Source organism: Rana temporaria, chromosome 5 (genome assembly GCF_905171775.1).
Source record: "Rana temporaria chromosome 5, aRanTem1.1, whole genome shotgun sequence".
Classification (NCBI taxonomy): domain Eukaryota; kingdom Metazoa; phylum Chordata; class Amphibia; order Anura; family Ranidae; genus Rana; species Rana temporaria.
The window spans coordinates 87,012,928-87,032,419 of NC_053493.1; the positions used below are offsets into that span (position 1 = coordinate 87,012,928).

Consider the following 19,492-nt stretch of genomic DNA (forward strand, 5'->3'; position numbering starts at 1 on the left):
TTTGATCACCACTGCGGTATTTATTTTTTGAGCTATAAACAAAAATAGAGCGACAATTTTTAAAAAAATTCAATATTTTTTACTTTTTGCTATCATAAATATGCCCCAAAAATATATATATATATAAAAATCCTCAGTTTAGGCCGATACGTATTCTTCTACATATTTTCGGTAATTTATTGATTGGTTTGCGCAAAAGTTATAGCGTCTACAAATAGGGGATAGTTTTATGGCATTTTTATTAAAAACATTTATTTTACCAATAATGGCGGTGATCAGCGATTTTTATCGTGACTGTGACATTATGGCGGACACATCGGACACTTTTGACACATTTTTGGGACCATTGTAATTTTTACAGCGATCAGTGCTATAAAAATGCACTGATTACTGTGAAAATGACACTGGCAGTGAAGGGGTTATCCACTAGGTGGCGCTATAGGGGTTAAGTGAGCCCTAGTGAGTGTTTCTTACTGTAGGGGGATGGGCTACACGTGACAAGACAGTCATCACCGCTTCCGATTACAGGAAGCGGTGATCACTGTCATTGTCACTAGGCAAAGCGGGGAGATGCTTGTTTACATTAGCATCTCCCCACTCTATCTCTCCGTGAGACGATTGCGGGTATCCCTGCAGTGATCAAGTCCGCGGGACCCGCGTTCGGGTTCACGGAGCTCGCAGTGGGCATGCCGGCACTTCCTTAAAGGGGACGTATATATACATCCTTCTGCCCAGTAGTGCCAGTGTGTCGACGTAAATAGGTGTGCGACGGTCGAGAAGCGGTTAATGTAACAACTGAATTTGTAACAAGAATGCAAAAGCTGTCTCAAGTGTTTTTTTATCTTTTGTAATAAAATTTCTATATATTTTTTTATACGATTTATCAGTGATTTCATATCTCAATATTCAACACCTTTAAAGTCCCGAGGCTTGTGACCTCTAGTCCCTTAATCTTATTTCTAAATACTGGGATGTGGTGTTTATTTTGATTCCTCCTTCTTACTCTGTCTCACTGCTTATGTATTTGTTTTTATATATTTGAGGTATTGTTTTTTAGAGAGTGGGAACAATTTAAATAATTTCACTTACTGTTGTTTGTATGTGTGAATTTTATGGTTATTTTTCAACTGTCTCTAACTTTTTTTCCCCTTGGTTTCACTGTCTGTGTTATCTTCTGTCAAATAAATAAGTAAAATAAGAAGGCATCCGGGGTCTGGTTTTGGGCAAAACACAGGCCCATGATAGTTGAAAAGACCTTTTATATTTCTAGAGGGTCATTTTAGGCTCGTCTTCCCCTTGAAAACCAATGAAAAACATCTTAAAGTAGAACTTTGGGCATTTATTTTAAACAAAATATATAATACTTATTTTGTTAGGGAGGGATCTACTACAATGGAATACCTTACTCCAGACAGCAGCTAGTGCTTTGGTCTCCAGTGGTGGCGGATGGTCCTGCATTACACATAATGACTTGGCTAGAGGGGTGTCCTATAACAACAAATATCAGCAAGAAGAGCAGATTGTTGTCACAATCATGGGGTGGACAGGGGGTGTGGGACCATGAATTAAGGACAGTATTCCTCTAGTGAAATTAACATTATATTCTTTATCAACTGACGGTGTGGACATTGTTATTTATTTCATTAAGGAAGTTTGTATTTGTGAAATTTGTATGGTGAATTCCAGTATGCTTGGCACTGCCACTCATTATCTTTTTACATAAGATGTCACTGAGCTGCCATGACTGGATCCTTCACATATAGGAGAACAGCCAAGTAGATTATACATCAGATTGGGTATTTTACAGCGAGAGCTCCTCATCATTTGTTGGTTTGTTAATCTATGTTTTCTTTTCATGTTCTGTGATTTTCTCCAAATGGTATACAACTACTGATTACATTGACAATAAATACATATAATTTATTTTCCCTTTAATGTACTAAGACAATCTAAAGAAATCAATATGCATATAACAATTGTTTAACTTGCTGTTACCTTGTTTATAATCTTGTATATCTCAAAAGCTGCTCCTTGTGCACTACTAATACTTTCTAGATTTGGTGAAACTTGTCCAAGTGTGAATGTACCGACCAACACTGAGAAAAATACCTTATAGGAAAAAAAAGAAACACATATGTCACATCAGATGGCATAAAATATACAGCAAATGTATCATTACCCACTGATATACATATTATAGGTTTTTAAAGGGGTTGTAAAGGTAAAAAATGTTTTTCCTAATTAGCTCCCTTAACCTTAGTGCAGTCCTCCTTCACTTACCTCATCCTTCGATTTTTCTTTTAAATGTCCTTATTTCTTCTGAGAAATCCTCACTTCCTGTTCTTCTGTCTGTAACTCCACACAGTAATGCGAGGCTTTCTCCCTGGTGTGGAGTGTCGTGCTCGCCCCCTTCCTTCAGGGGGGAGGGGGCGAGCAGGAAAGTCGGGACGCTCTCTACATTGCAGATAGAGAAAGGAGCTGTGTGTTAGTGGGCGTCCTGACTCTCCTGCTCGCCCCCTCCCCCCTCAAAGGGCGAGCAAAATCGAAGGATGAGGTAAGTGAAGGAGGACCGCACTAAGGTAAAGGAAGCTATTTAGGGAATTTTGTTTTACCTTTACAACCCCTTTCATTTTTATGTCGGCCATAATGAGCAATGCTCAGTTCACATCAGCAATCCTGGTTATGCTATGAACGAGTGAGACGTGGGCCTCGCTCTGCAAACAGTATCAGCACTGGAATATCTCAACAAGCCAATAGCATTCAGATTAGTTTTTCTGACCTGCCCAATCACATTCTTCTTCAAAATCTATAGGGCAGGGCTGTCTGAAGCTGCATTCTAGACATAATATTGATCTGGATCAGGCTGTAAGTATAATCACCATTGGCTACTCAAATCTCTTGAGTGAGATCATAGCAAGATTTCCTTAGAATGTTTTATTTTATTTGGTAAGCTCTGTCCCCTCTATAGAATATTACTATTACTGATCGTAGTAAAGCCTCGTACACACGATCGGACGTTCCAAACAACTGTTCTGTGGATTTTAGTCCGAAAGGCGTTGGCCGTGAACTTGTTCTGCATACACATGGCACAACATTTTCAGGCAACATTCACCAAACCACGTGTTTTTTCAGCTCTTTACCACCACCCTTTGAGCAACTTATGCTATTGTTGGCGGATGCTTAACATTGGTTCTGAGCATGTGTTTGTACTTTGGACTTTATGAAATAAGTGGACCCAATTAATTGAGACACCATTGGCTGCTTGAAATCAAGAGTTTGTCACCAACTAGGTCAAGGGGAGGGGAGAAAGGGGATTTTGGGGGGGACTATTCACGGCACTGGTTAAACACAATTAAGTAAAAAATAACAAGTATTTATTGAACATAAAACAGGTATCATAAAACAACATTTAAAGACAATCCCCACATTGCACAACAGTAAGTTAACCACAAACTATATCTGCATGTAAGGAGTTGATCGCCTCGACCGGTTTCGCGGTAATGTACCGCTTCTTCAGGAGGGGGTTTGTCTACAAGATATGCATAAAACATATAAATATACAAGCAAGTTTATACAATAGTTGTAAATATTTTATAATATAATCCAAGTAGCATGCCTTATAATGGAGTGAAAAACTCTTGGTTTCAAGCAGCCAATGGTGTCTCAATTAATTGGGTCCACTTATTTCATATACCAATTGGGACGAAGGCACATGCCTACTTCTTATATTCTTAGTATAAAAGAGACTATACTCATCCTTTCTTCAAATACTTTGGACTTTAGTTGGATGGACTTGCGTACACATGATCGGATAAACCGATGTAACAGATTTATTGCCCAACAATTAGTGAGCATGATCAGCCGACTTTTGTTGTCGTTAATTCAGCCAATAATTGTCTGATGGAGCATACACATGGTCTGATTATCCGACACAAAACACTTTAGACAATTATGGCCATAAAGTTGGATTATGTGTACGAGGCTTAAGGATCATTATTTGCATTCATTTTATGAATATTTTATATCACATTGGAACAGACTGTATTCCCCCAAGAGAAGATAACAACTGGATTCACAGTTGGGAGTGTGTAGTCTGTTGGGGGTTGAATATACCACCTTACTTGCTAAGGAGTCAGGCCTTGTACACACGACCGAGTTTCTCGGCAAAAACCAGCAAGAAACTTGCTGGGAAATATTTTTTTGCCGAGGAAACCAGTCGTGTGTACATTTTTGTCGAGGAAACTGTCGAGAAACTCGACGAGCCAAAAAGAGAGCAAGTTCTCTATTTCCTTGACGGGAATGGAAAAAATTGGCTTGTCGAGTTCCTCGACAGCCTAACAAGGAACTCGACGAGGAAAACGATGTGTTTCGCCCATCGAGTTCCTCAGTCGTGTGTACGAGGCCTCAGAAACAGATAGGCATTTCCTCTCAAACTGGACATTTCCATTAAATCAGCTGTACCTGCTTAGAGTTTCCTTTTGATACATATGTGTTATAATAGATCATACCAGAGACATTCTTTGAAAGATATAAAGATATATGTCCATGCTTTATATTTATGTGTTCAGAAGACTGTGAAGTACTCATGGCCAGTGTAAGATAAATGTACCGGTATATGTCCTTGGTGAATGATTGTGTTCCTCATATACACCAAGTTCAAGGTCAGTGTCAATATTTTCTCCGAGTGTTCTTATGTCCCATCTTTCTCTAATAAAACATTCACTCTGTTTAAAAAGCAGTTCACACAAATTCAAAGCAGGGAAGGCTGACACTCTTTCACTGGAATTTATTTTTTATTTTTTAATTTGTTATATGCTGGAGAAGATGAGTGACAATAACAAGGAACTAAGTTTAACCTTTCTTAGCACGCACAAAACATTGCAAACGTTTGTTTTTCTAAAATTGTCATGTTATGGTTATTATTGAAACAAATAGTGCTTAGCTGGGCTCCTCTTTAAATGAACCAAGTTATGAACTATTTGACTTTTTGGTATCAAATTCAAATCTTGCTTGAATAACAAATAATGGATTTATTTACTACTAATCATGTAAAAATAATAACTTTTTATTGCATTTGGAAATGTGCCATGGATGATTCCCAATGATGATATTTATATGACCAAGGCCCTGGTAGTGTGTTTCCTTTACTATGTTTTTTATACATGTTATTTTTGTGTTTGTGATTTAGTGGAGTGACCATCCATCTATTTTAAGTTACACTATCCAGGCCTGTTTTTAAAAATTTACAATCTTTACAATCTTTAACAATTCCCATGCATCCACCTTGTATGTGATGTATCTTAGGACACCTTTAGTTGATAAACTGGGGCTGAATATACTATAGGAACACAGAATATTCACTTTGAATACCCAATCCAACACCAAGGGAAATAAAAAAACAAAAAAACATGGGGGTTGAATTACTAAAACTGGAGAGTGCAAAGTCTGGTGCTGCTCTGCAGAGAAACCAATCATCTTTCAGTTTTTTTTCTCAAAGCTTAAAGTGGATATCAAGCCATTTTTTTTTTTTTGTTGTTGCTGTCACAATGTAGAGTATAAGATTTTCTATCATCTGTGCCCAGTCTTGCCACAAAGAGTTAATCCAGCTCTGAGCAATCCTCTTATCTTTTTTCAGTGAAATAAAACAGACAACTGCTGTGAGTGACAGGTGATTTACATATCTCATGCACTAGCCTGAGATAGGCATTATTTTTTAATTCCCACCCACACTCCTTTCCTGAAGTCATGTGGTTACTTTTCTGGGTTTTGACTGGATGTTAGTAATCATAGCAGAATTAAGGGCAGGGCAGGGAGTCTACTGACATCACGACTCCACCCACAGAGCTCCGCACAGCAGATCCACCCACAGAAACTGCAGTTTTTCAGTTCTTATAACAGACAGAGGGGGGACATTTGACAGGTAAGGATACATGCAGGAGGCATCTATATCCTTATAGATCAGCACTATGGCAGTAGTTTAGAAAGGGTGAGAGTGGGTTTACATCCACTTTAAAGGCTAAATTCACCTTTGTTCATTTTTTTTCATAAAATTACAGCTCCCCTATGTACCAATATAGCATTAATGTACTTATTTTGCAAAAATAAAACAGTTTTCCATTATTCTACACACACTTACCTCACTGCCTTCATGGCTGCTAAAAAAAACACGTATCCATTACTTCTGCCTTACTTCCTGGACAGACTTTAGGTCATGACACAGGAGGGCGTTGGCCTGCAGATCTCATTAGGACACACCCTGCATAATCTACCCTCAGCTGGTCAACTCCTTCCTGTGTCATGACCAAAAGTCTGTCCATGAATTAACCCAGAAGTAATAGATAAGTGTTTTTAAACAGCCATGAAGAGAGTGAGGTAAGCGCGTGTAGAATAAATGGAAAGATGTTTTATTTTTGCAAAAGTACATTAAAGCTATATTGGTACATAGGGAAGCTGGAATTTAGAAAAAAAAAAGGTGAATAAAAGTGAACTTAGCCTTGAAGAAGCTGAAGTTAGAAGCTGATTGGCTACCATGTAGAACTGCACCACATTTTGCACTCTCCACTTTTAGTAAACCAACCACATGAATTTGCTTGCACCTGATTGGATGTCTGAAGTTAGCTCAGTTTCACCCAGGGATGGACTGGCCATTGGGACTACAGGGAGTTTCCCGGTGGGCCGATGGCTCAGTGGGCTGGCTTCAGTGACAGTAGACCGCCGACCTTCCCGGGCCTCTGTCTCTCCCTTCCCGCAGCGCTCACCTGGTGGGAACAAAGAAGCAGGGGGAGGACCAGAAGAGCAGGGGGGAGGCCAGAGGAGCATGGGGAGGCCAGAGGAGGGGACAGACAGCTGACTCAACAGCTATGGCCTGGCAATTTCTCACTTCTGCCTAATCTTGTCCCATAAGGGGGGGCACCAAACGTATTCTTTGCCCCGGGTGCAATAATGTCTAGCTTCCCCACTGGTACTGCCTATAAGAGTACCAGTCATTCTACTCTAATAAACTAAAAAGGCTAGTGGCTAGTGAAGGGGAGAGGGGGCTTAGGTGGCCGGGGGGGTGCAGGAGTTGTCCGGGGAGAGACCTGTCAAAGTGGGCCAGTCTGGATGAAGTCCAGGGCCAAATTTTTGTCCCAGTCCAGCCCTGGTTTCACCCTATTTACTATGCTAAGTGAAAACTGTCAAAGTGAAAATTCTGCATTCATTTCGTAAATCAAGCCCTAAATGTGCCACCTTCTGTAATCCAACAAACAAAGACATTGCAGTTCACATTGATACTTACAATTAATACTTTGCCAATGCTGTAATTTTCAGGTTCTTCCACAGTCAGTCTTGTTCCATACCAAAATGCTAGGGCATACGCTCCAAATATGAGAAACTGTGACAGTCCCATTGATACATTTAAGGTTACAGATTTTTTCACTCCAACATTCCTGGCATCAATTAAGTTGGCATCATACCTAAAATTGAAGTGTAAATATAAGACCGCATACAGATTGGGTATTGTTATGCACTTCCCAGTGTGGCTGCTTTGTTGTAGTGTGTGCATGTGGTTAGAATACATGTAAACTCTAACAATAGGCTTCTCTTGTTTGGTCCTTTTTAGTCTGTGAAATACTGTAAATCCCTTAATGCTTTTGGTTATATCTGTTAATAAGAGCAAAAAAAATAAAATATATATACAAGTTGATCCTTGCATCAATCTTGCTAGCTGATCACCATACTCTCTGCATGTTCTACACTGTGTCCATTACATTGTTCCTGGTAAGACGTGAGGACTACAGAACCCTGCTCCTCTATGATATGGAGAAGATAAGGGGGATGGGGGGGGGGGGGGGGGTAGTGTAGTCCAGTCTTAAACCTTATTTTCTGGCAGTGCCCCTCCCGAGACTAAACTCTGGATCCGCCCTTGAATCATGTAAATATGAAAGATTGCTTTTGAATATTTACCATGTAGCTATTCTTAACTGCTGCTCTGCTGAAAATAAGTTTATTGTTAGCAAAGCTCTACCTCTCAAACTCAAATTTAGACACACACATCCAGAGAAGTGACCCATCTACCCCTACCTCTACCTTCCTGTTTGCTCTGTTCAGAAGAGTTTCAATCTTGATATATAATATACACTATATTACCAAAAGTATTGGGACTCCTGCCTTTACACAGACATGAACTTTAATGGCATCCCAATCTTAGTCTATGGGGTTCAATATTGAGTTGGCCCACCCTTTGCAGCTATAACAGCTTTAACTCTTCTGGGAAGGCATTTGTGTGGTCAGGCACTTTGTGGACAAGAAGGCCTGGCTCGCAGTGTCCGCTTTAATTCGTCCCAAAGGTGTTCTATCGGGTTGAGGTGCAGGCCAGTCAATTTCCTCCACCCCAAACTCGCTCATCCATGTCTTTGTAGACCTTGCTTTGTCATTGTGATTTGAGCCACCACTCCCCAACAAAAATAAAAGTATTAGTTTGAGGTATGAAGTATAATGATAGCGCTAGTATCAACTAATGTTAGGTACAAAGTACAGCATGTGCAAATTGTGCAATGACAAATATAAATAAAACACACTAGAAAGAACAAATGCCAAATCCTAGTGCCAGTGAAAAGAATCAGAAGACACGGTGGGTAATTATGGAATAGGAAGTCCTGTGATGAGCTGGATGATCCACAGCGCTTCCCCTCACTAGTTCAAACAGACACTCGCAGAGCTCCAGATATGCCACAGATCAAATCAGACAGACACTTGGAGAGCTCCAGGAATACACACAGGTCATATGAAAAAAAGAGAGAAAGGACAAGACCTCATTGCGCAATATCGTATAGTATGGAGGGGGGACAGAGACTACACCAGCAGTGTATGCACTCACGAATCCTCGTATAGACACAGGCTAGTGGTTTCCGCTCAGTGCGATGGTCTCCTCATTCGGATTAGACATCCGTTGATCTCGTCACTTAGGCTCCTCCCTTTTAGGGTTAGACATCCGTTGATCCCGTCACTTAGGCTCCTCCTTTTTGGGGAGGAGTCTAAGTGACGGGATCAACGGATGTCTAATCCGAATGAGGAGACCATCGCACTGAGCGGCAACCACTAGCCTGTGTCTATACGAGGATTCGTGAGTGCATACACTATGGTGTAGTCTCTGTCCCCCTCCATACTATACGATATTGCGCAATTAGGTCTTGTCCTTTCTCTCTTTTTTTCATATGACCTGTGGTATTCCTGGAGCTCTGCGAGTGTCTGTTTAAACTAGTGAGGGGAAGCGCTGTGGATCATCCAGCTCATCACAGGACTTCTTATTCCATAATTACCCACCGTGTCTTCTGATTCCTTTCACTGGCACTGGGATTTGGCATTTGTTCTTTCTAGTGTGTTTTATTTATATTTGTCATTGCACAGTTTGCACACGCTGTACTTTGTACCTAACATTAGTTGATACTAGCGCTATCATTATACTTCATATCACGTTTTGGTTTAGTTCACCGTTCAGATTGAAGCTTTATCATTTGGTATTTTTTGTTTGTTTTTTTCCCCTTGAATTTTGTATGTAGTAGCGCTGTAGTACCTTTTCCACATTAGTTTGAGGTAACTATGGTCTTCGAACATCCAATAAAACAAAAAAATATACATAGGTAGCAACAAGCTAAAGCAGTTTAATAAGCCGCCAATACAATGTACATACTTATCTATAGCTTTCTGCTGTCCATTAAAAGCAATGACTGTCCGAATCGTTGTCAAAATTTCCTCTGCTACTGCACCGGCCTTTGCGTAGGCTTGTAACTCCTTTGATGTAAATGATGCAACAAGCTGGAAAGATGTAAGAAATAAAAAAATAGTAATACATTCAATACATGAACAAGATAAAAGCAAAAATCTGATTATATACACACATACCTTGGTCCAGATTGCTGCTGACACACCAAGTAGGGGACTAACTGACAAGATGACCAGTGTTAGCTTCCAGCCATACACAAATCCAATGATAATTCCAGATAGAAAAGTACTAAGAAACTGCACAAATATGCACATCTTATCAGCGAGACCTTCATGGATGGTATTTATGTCACTAGAAATAAAAAAAGTACTGTCTGAGCAAAGCAGTCAAAACCCTGACTTCAAAGGTTTTTGGGAAGGGGGTTGTTCTTTTTAAATGAAAATTATATGTAAAGGAAAAACGTTATTCTTTTTTTCTTTTGGATAGAGTGGGGAAAAGTATGACCATCTTGTCAGGTTCTTATTGATGTGGGTCTCTAGTGGTGGTGGTGGGGGGAGGGGGGGACGGGTCCACTATTTATATGCCTTCATTAATATTTTCAAAAAGTGGGAGAAAATTCAAAATGTGAGAGTGGTTCCCAGAACAAGAATTAAAGCTAAAGCCTCGTACACACGCACGGTTTTCTCGGCAAGAAACAGCAAGAAAACTGCTGGCAGAGCTTTCTTGCCAAGTAATTCGGGCGTGTGTATGAGGCTTTGAGGTTTCTTGTCAAGAAAACTGCCCAGAATCTAGACGAGAAAAATAGAGAACCTGCTCTTTATTTTCTCATTGTGATTCTCGGCAGTGTTTTCCTGCCGAGAAACCCGAGTGTGTGTATACTTACCTGTCTCCATGGAAACCCGTGCATGCTCTAAATGATTTTGACGCATGTGCGGTAGCTTCTAAGGCATAGGTAGGGTGAAGCAAGATGGTGGCGACGGCATCGAATGTGATGAGTGCATGCTTTTCGTAGTCAATGACGTCACCGCGTTCGTGCCATTCAAAAGAAGGGCGGTTCTTTTTAATCGTATGTCTGTACACTCGGCCGGCAAGAGAATCTTGCCAGGAATCTCGTCAGGAGAACAACGCTTTTTTCCTGACGAGAAACTGGGCTGTGTGTACAGGGCTTAAGTCTTCAAATTGGGACATCTGTTATGGTGACCACTATATAAGAGGGTAATTACTCTCACTTCAGGTAGATTTCCTCTGACGTCCTAAGATAGGAATTAAATAGAAATCTCCCCATGGGATCATATAAGACAAACAATGCTCCTGCTCCTTTGTGCTACTGACACAGGATCACCTTTAACTTGCATCTGTGTGTCATCCCCATTTTGATGAATAACTTCTGTTGTCCCTGGTCTATCCTCATTATTGCCCCTTGTCCCTGGTCTATCCTCATTATTGCATCCTCTTCCATATTGCATGACACTTTCCTTTAATATATAGAATATTCCATTTTGCTGAGAAGTTACAAAAGCTTATTTCCAAATGTAATGTAGTATCCCTATGCCATCACATTATTCTCCTTTTTTCTGCAGGCTAAATTTAGATGATGGAATGTGCTTAGTATAGGTAGACGTTCACAACTATTAGCCCCTGGGCCAAGAGTCCTATTATAATGCACTACTGTTAGCATTTCATTATTTTTACTGTATTAAATATGTAGAAATGTTTACTCAGTAAGTCTTGAGTTCAAGGTCCCAATCTGAGTGGAATCAAACCAAGACATATCTTGATGAAGAACCGCTCTGAAAAACTTCTGCCGAATTCTCATAATTTGGCGACCAGCCGAGACCAAAAATGTCCAAATCTGGAAAACACTTAAGATAAAAACAGCACAGCCTAACCCGACATAGTAATAGGAAAACCTGAAAATTAAAAAATAAAAGACGTAAGTGTTTGTTTTGTCTCAGTAGTACAGACAGACTGTTAACAGGTCACCATCTTTATTATCCACACACATTTCCTGCTCCAATTTTTCCTACTATCCCTTAAAGCTCCTAAAGCAGAAATGCCATAACATTTTCTTTAAATCGCAATACAGAGAACAGAACAAATACTCAAAATTATTGAGGCATTCTATGACCCCAGATGATGTGAGATCTGGGCTGACGAATACATCATTTCCGTTCAGCTGGAATGCAGGTGGAGCGCAAACTGGGGTTCGTTATACTCACATGCTGATCTGTTGTCTTCCCTGATGTAAGTGCAGTACTTTTTAGTTTTACAATAAATATTTTAAATACCACACTATGAGAGCCCTTTTTACACTCCGTATATGGCACCATTGGACTTTAAATTAAGTCAGCAGTGACTTGGATTCCACTTCTGAGACCTAAAGTGGTATATTCTTGAGATCCTTGTTTCCCCCTATGCACATCTGACCCCCTATAATAAGGGGTCTACTGTATCTGGTGAGTGTGTAGTGTGTCTGCATGCTGGTGGGGAGAAGAATTTCCTATACTCATTGAGGAAGCTATTTGCACTTTGGGCCACAGGATTTAACATGGACTTCACTATATACATATATTCACGTTTTCTAAATTTTTAGTTGTTTTATGTATTTATATTTGCCACAGTGGTGATACTACCGTATTTTCCAGCATATAAGACAACCTTTTATACTTTTTTTTTTTTGTTTGGGGTAGGGGTGGGGAGGGGAAGGTAGGGTATATAAGGACAAGGGAACAGAGAGGTTTTAGGTGTATGAGAACAATACATTTAATTTAGAGACTTGGATAAGAAGGTTAAAGAAGCTTTGTTCACTAGTATAATATTATGGGAAATGAGAGATATGGACATGCCTTTCTTGATTTCTTTTTGTTTTCCGCTGTTTGGAGCGATAATATGTATATGACTATGTACTTCTTTCTTTTTTGTTATGATAATACCTCTTTGTGGCCTTGGATATAAAAATAAAAATAAATGATATGAAAAAAAAAGCCAGAAACAGACAGTGAACTAGCATTTTCAAAAGGAAGACAGCAATGGTGGGCTACACTTTTAATAAGACAATTGTACTTTCCTTATCTAGACTTAGAACTGACATGACTTGTGTTCACTCTTAGGGTATGAGTTAATAAGGTAGTGGAAAATGTTCACATAGGTTATTTATAGTTTAGTAAGTCAACCACTTAGAACAGAAAATATGCAAATGATTGCTCTACATGTTCCTATTGTTCTGCAAATTCTTATATTGATAGTTTTGGAATCAAAAATGTATAAAGTAATGAATGAAAAAAACAGCTTGTTGTATATCAATGTAACAGCATAAGCTAATAATGTTACCTACCTAGTCATTTCACCTTCTATGTCAATTGTAAGGAGTTCTGAACAACCAGAAGTATTAAGTGATGCTGCAAGAAATCATATACATTGCAATCAATTCTTTAAAAAGGTACAATAACTTAGTGTTGGGTGAGCAATGGTGGATCAATGATTTATGAATGGAGTAACTGCTAAAAGGTCAGGTGCGGTAGTCTTTCTTATAAGTGGCCATTTTCTTTTTCTTTTTTTACTGATTACAATCTACCCAGTCTTTAGAAATCTTTATTCACCATCTATCCTGACTTGTTTTATGCCAGCCCTGATCCCAGCCAGACATTCTTGCCTCATGCGTTGTAATTTATAGCCGTTATCTACCTGCAGGTCTGCCACCAACAGGGGAAAACTGGGGTGGCTTGACCTGGATGCACCTCTTATGCCCCATACACACAATCGAAATTTCCGATGGAAAAAGTCAGACAAACTTTTTCCATCAGAAATTCCGACCGTGTGAATGCCCCATCAAACTTTTTTCCAAGGAATTCCATCGGAGTTTAGATAGAGAACATGTTCTCTTTCACTCCGATGGAATTCCGTCGGAATTCCGATCTTAGTTTGGCCGGGCAAAAGCATGATCGTGTGTACGGGGCATTAGTACTTCCTTTTGGGATTTACTCATGGAGATCATAAGAGGCTTATACCTCAGGGGAGCCTACAATACCTCTTGATGACACCCAGGGTTATTTACCCATGCTGGTGTGACGTCTTTATACCCCAATACTTTAATGAAAGGATACTTATCGGTCCCACCACCAAGGACCACTAGACTGTATTCTAGATTTTTTGCAGTTCATAAACAGTTTTTTTCCACTGTACACTTACCATTTACATTCATTCCACTCAGGACAAAGCTGTCTGTCATGTCTCCAAATACAATGATGAGAATAGGCAGACCTGTCCCATTGGCTGCAGCACAGATAAGGCCGATGACCATGAGGAAGATATCAAAGGCATCTGCATAACGCAGCTGGAAAACAGTAAACAGTAAGTACAAGAGATCAAATAATAACAGTCCACATTTATAAAGCTTTCTGGGAGAGAAAATGTGCCTTCTAAAAGTGTCTCATTAGATTCGGCTTTTTTCTCATTTACTACAAAGAAGGAAAGTAATTGGTATCTGTGGCTAAACTGTACCTGGATGGTGAGTTAAAAAAAAAATTGCACTTTTTATTAAAGATAGTGAAGTTGGTATTCAATGATATTATTGCTAACATGCTGGTCAACCTTCATAAAGAATTTCTTTCAATTATTGTATACTATGTGACAATCTTCCCAACTTGTAAACTTTATGTAATATATTTTTCATGACACATGTTAACAATGAATGGCAACATAAATGAATAGGACAAAAGCTTTCTATAGCTTCTGAAGCAAGCTGGTTGCCATTCTGAATAATAATAATTTTGCATTTACTTTTTATATTTGCATTTATTTTTACTTTTTACACAGAAAAAATAGTTTTGTTTTACGGTATACCTAGACTCAAACAAACATATGAGACAAGTAATTTGTGAATGATATAAAACTTAGCTGCTCTGTCGTCTGTGACCAATTTTCCACCTTTTCCATGGTGTTCTTTTAACAAAATAGGTAATTAGCTGAATGATCAGAGTTTGTAACTTTCAGTTTATTACACAGGTTCAAAGATAAAAGTAATAGAAAGTAATGGCCTCACCCCCCTCTTCCTCAATCACTTTTACCCCTTTTCTGAAAGTATGCCAAAGATGCAGCATGCAGGACTCCTTCACATCCCAGCCCCCTGCAGCACTGGCACTCTCTTGACATTACACAGCCCCCTGCAGCTCTGGCACCTCTTCATATTACACACACCACTGCATCTCTGGCACCTATTCACATTACACAGCCCCCTGAACCTTTGGCACCCCTTTACATTACACAGTGCCCTGCACCTCTGGCACCCCTTTACATTACACAGCCCCTGCACCTCTGACACCCCTTCACATTACACAGCCCCCCCGCACCACTGGCCTCCTTTACATTACACAACCCCCTGCGCCTCTGACCCCCCTTACAGTACACAGCCCCCCACACCTCTGGCATCCTTTTACATTACAAATTCCCATGCACCACTGAACCCCTTTACATTACACAGCCCCCTGCACCTCTGGCATCCTTTTACATTACACAGCCCTCTGCACCTCTGATCCTCCTTACATTACACAGCCCCTGCACCTCCAACCCCCCCTTACAGTACACAGCCCCCTGCACCTCTGGCATACTTTTATATTACACAGCCCTTGCACCTCTGAACCCCTTTACATTACACAGACCCCTTCACCCCTTGCACCTCTTTTACGTTACACAGCCCCCTGCACCTCTGAACCCCTTAAAAACATATTTTAAATATGTAATGCCATACATAAGCCATTTAGTGGCATAGGAAAGCTTGGCCAACTCCAGGTAGGTGTAGTTTTTCCAGATAGGGCTATAACTAGTAAAACAAGTCACCTCCTGCATTTGTTTCGCTTTACGCCATACCTTATGCATTAACCTCCCTGGCAGTATGATTCTTTCAGAAAAAACATGCTGAAAGCGGTACCATTATTTGCAAGGAAATTTGGCGTTTTATATTGTAGGCCTGTAATTTTTAGAAATAACTCACTTAAATCTGACCAAACAAGATTCTAATAGGCATCCCGGGTATGACATTTTTTTTAAAAACAAAATTATAAATTATAATATAATAAATAATTATAAATAATTATAACAAATAATAATATAATTATAATAAAAATTATTCAATAATGTAATCAAATCAAAATCACTGAAATTTGCTCGCTGTCATTATTTTATTTATTTTTTATGACGAATTTCCCCACAAATCGCTATCGCACAATTCTGCAAGTGATTATAATTTATTATCGCTGTTTTTTTAGCTGATCTAAAACTATTTTTGACATAAAGGGACACTTTTAGTTGCTATGGACAATCTACAGTTTGCAGGGAGAATTTTTTTTTTTATTATATAAAATGACATGTAGGACACTGGGCAGACCACTAGGGACAAGGGGGGGGTGTTTTTTTTACATACAGTACTGTAATCTATAAGATTACAGTATACTGTATGTAATGTGTTTGTTTACGTTTTTGAATTTGGCGCCGTTCTCCGTCCCCGTGCGTAGTAACGTCGCAGGGAACGGAGATCGGCGGCACAGGAGGACGCTGTGTGAATCGAGCGAGGTCCCGCTCCCTCACACAGTGCGGTGGCATCGCTGGATCCAGGGACACGGTAAGTAAACCATGCCTGTGGATCTAGCGAGGCAAGCCCGAGTCTGACTCGGGGTTACCGATTTTAGCCCAAAAATCTCACCCGAGTCAGACTCGGGAATACCGCTCAGAAGGTTAAGCAGTAGGTAGGAAAAAGCCGGTTAGATTTAGTAAAGTATTGGGCTTCTAATCCTTCAGGGAGAGAGGTGCATTTGTATGATACAATAGAATGGACAGAGAAGAATCACAGAACACCTCCTCATTCTCCTCCCTCATTGTTAGAGCCAAGAATATCCAAAAGATCCCATAAACAGTATGGAGTCTAATTATGAATTAAAATTGCTATGCAAATATCTCAGCATTTGCACAGCTGTAATAAATAGTCGTGTTTCCAATATGTTTTTTTCCTACAATCATCAGTTCCATCTAGTGGCCATAATGTGGTATTTTCCTGACCAAGTTATTTTAGGAAATGGGTTGTTGTCTTCTGAAATTACACTTGGGCAGTTTAGACACAAATATAGTTTTATGGGTGTATGCAAAAAGGTATGGTGCTACCTCATATATGGATGATTAATGCGATCACCTACTAAAATAAATGATCCAATGATCTTAATTAGAGATGCACGATTCTGGGCAAAATGAGAATCACAATGTTTTTGCTTAGAATAAAGATCACGATTCTCTCACGATTCTCATGGCGTAAAATCTTTCACATTATACAAAAAAAATTTGGGCTAACATTACTGGTTTGTTGTATTGTTATTTTTATTAATTAAAGTAATTTTTTCCCGAAAAATTGCATTTGAAAGACTGCTGCGCAAATACAGTGTGACATAAAATATTGCAACAACCGCCATTTTATTCTGTTATAGGGAACTATCACAACTCCCAGTGGATAGTTGTAGAATCCCAGGTTGATAGAGGGACGTGTAACAGACCTTGCGTGCGGCAGATAGTAAGGTCCCGCCGGCATGTAGATATGAAGGCACAGCAAAGGAGCCCTTCAGATGGACACGGCAAGACCCGCCGGTGTCCGTGACGTCACTGGATCGCCAACGAAACTCTCTGAAGGCCCGGAAGCCGGCGGAGAGTTGAGTACCATTTAAAATCATTTTGATCGATCCAAAAAATTTGGATCGATCAAAAAAATGTAAGATTAATCGATCAATTAATAGTTAATAAATAAATAAATTGACGATTAATCATGCCGCTCTAATACTAATGATCAAATCCTTCAACCAATAAATCATAAAAAAGAGTGTAGTTTTAATAAATCTTGCACAAACCAAGGAAAGTCCAATCACTGTGATAAAGAGGATGCTACCAATCTATTGGGATAGGTAATGGTAGAAATGAAGCAAATGATGATCCATCTCAAAAACGTGCATGAATATTTAGACTCATCGCCACTCATTTTTTCATGCATTTTTTCATGCACGGTTTTGAGGTGAATCAATTAATTTCTACCATTACCTATCCCAATAGATTGGTAGCATCCTCTTTATCATGGTGATTGGACTCTCGTTGGTTTGTGCAAGATTTATTAAAACTACACTCTTTTTTATGATTTATTGGTTGAAAGATATGAATCATTAAGATCCAATACATCATTTATTTTTGTAGGTGATCACAGTAATCATCCATATATGAGGTAGCCCCATACCTTTTTGCATACACCCATATCATTGTTAAGTGGTCCACTCACTTTTAAAGGGGCAGCTTCACTCATTTATTATTTAGTCACTGGTTGGCACCAGTGACGGTGCGTCCATAGGGACGCAGGAGCGCCGCCCCTCTGGCTCGCTCACAGCCAGTAAAATATACAGATTCATACACTGTATGAATCTGTATATTTTCGCCGCTGCCGCCCACTATTCAGCTGGCCGGAAGTTGAGCGCCGGTCAGCTGAATAGCGGCAGCTGACTGGCTGTGTGGAAGTGCCTATCAGGGCCAGCGGCCCTGGTAGGCTGTCCGAGTACAGCCCTGAGGCTGTAGTCGGCTTCCTGAAGCTCATCCTCGGGACGTACCGGCCGTACGTCCGAGGATAAGACTGACAGGCGTCTCAACCAATCAGGTAACCTGATTGGCTGAAGCGTCATCGAGGGCGGGACAAGGGACATCGAGGGACGTAGAAGCCATAAAGGTAAGTGCCAGGGGGGGGTACTGGGCACGGTGGCTACAAGTGGGGGCACAGTGGCTACAAGTGGGGGCACAGTGGCTACAAGTGGGGGCACAGTGGCAACAATTGGGGCCACAGTGGCTACAATTGGGGGCACAGTGGCAACAATTGGGGGCACAGTGGTGACAATTGGGGGCACAGTGGCAACAATTGGGGCACAGTGGCGACAATTGGGGGCACAGTGGCTGTGTTTGATGGCATAGTGGTGACAATTGATGGCACAGTAGCTGCGTTTGATGGCATGGCACAGTGGTTGCGTTTTGATGGCATGGCACGGTGGCTGCGTTTTGATGGCATGGCACAGTGGCTGCGTTTTGATGGCACGGTGGCTGCGTTTTGATGGCATGGCACAGTGGCTGCGTTTTGATGGCACAGTGGTTGCGTTTTGATGGCACAGTGACTGCATTTGATGGCATGGCACAGTGGTGACAATTGATAGGTACAGTGAGGCTACAATTGTTTTTTTTTTTTTTTTCGTTTGCGCCCCCCCCAGAAAAAGTGTTCTAACCTGCGTTCCTTTTATAAGATACTATGTCCACTGACCTGAGCTCCTTGTACATTACAGACTATAATTACCATTGTACATACTGTACAATACTGAAGAAACAAACATCTATCTGCAGCAGAGGAAACAGGTGGGAGATTAATCTACAAAGCATCCCAAATGTTTGTGTCCAAAAGGGCTTTAGAGTTATTTAAAGAAATACATAAGACATACTGACCAGTTCAAAGAATCCCACCATTTCCTTGGGAGACTTTCTACAAGACAATTTTGAGTCTCTAATAGAAAAAGCCAAAATAGTTGAAGATGAACATATATCCCAGCATGTTTAATATTAATATAATTAAAAATACAGTAAGTATCTTGATAGCTGTCACATTTAGTTGTAATACAATGGATAAAGCATCATTGTCATGTATCCAGTGGTGTATTTAGGTTTTGTGCTGCCCAAGGCCTGACTAAACTTGTGCACCCCCAATTTTAAATATGACCCACCCTTTCTGTCAAGGCC

The 19,492-nt window shown here is 40.2% G+C and overlaps 1 protein-coding gene across 1 annotated transcript in view; it reads right to left on the minus strand.

Annotated features, from left to right (window-relative positions):
* Positions 1–19,492, minus strand: part of LOC120940145 (ATP-dependent translocase ABCB1-like) — a 79,309-nt gene that overhangs the window by 47,675 nt on the left and 12,142 nt on the right. Inside the window, exons 4-11 of the mRNA XM_040352817.1 lie at positions 19,202–19,259; positions 13,892–14,036; positions 13,038–13,101; positions 11,422–11,613; positions 9,883–10,054; positions 9,671–9,795; positions 7,277–7,454; positions 1,996–2,109 (exon numbers count right to left, since the gene is read on the minus strand). Of these exons, the coding sequence (XP_040208751.1) occupies positions 1,996–2,109; positions 7,277–7,454; positions 9,671–9,795; positions 9,883–10,054; positions 11,422–11,613; positions 13,038–13,101; positions 13,892–14,036; positions 19,202–19,259 (1,048 nt within the window). The remainder of the gene's footprint in view (positions 1–1,995; positions 2,110–7,276; positions 7,455–9,670; positions 9,796–9,882; positions 10,055–11,421; positions 11,614–13,037; positions 13,102–13,891; positions 14,037–19,201; positions 19,260–19,492) is intronic.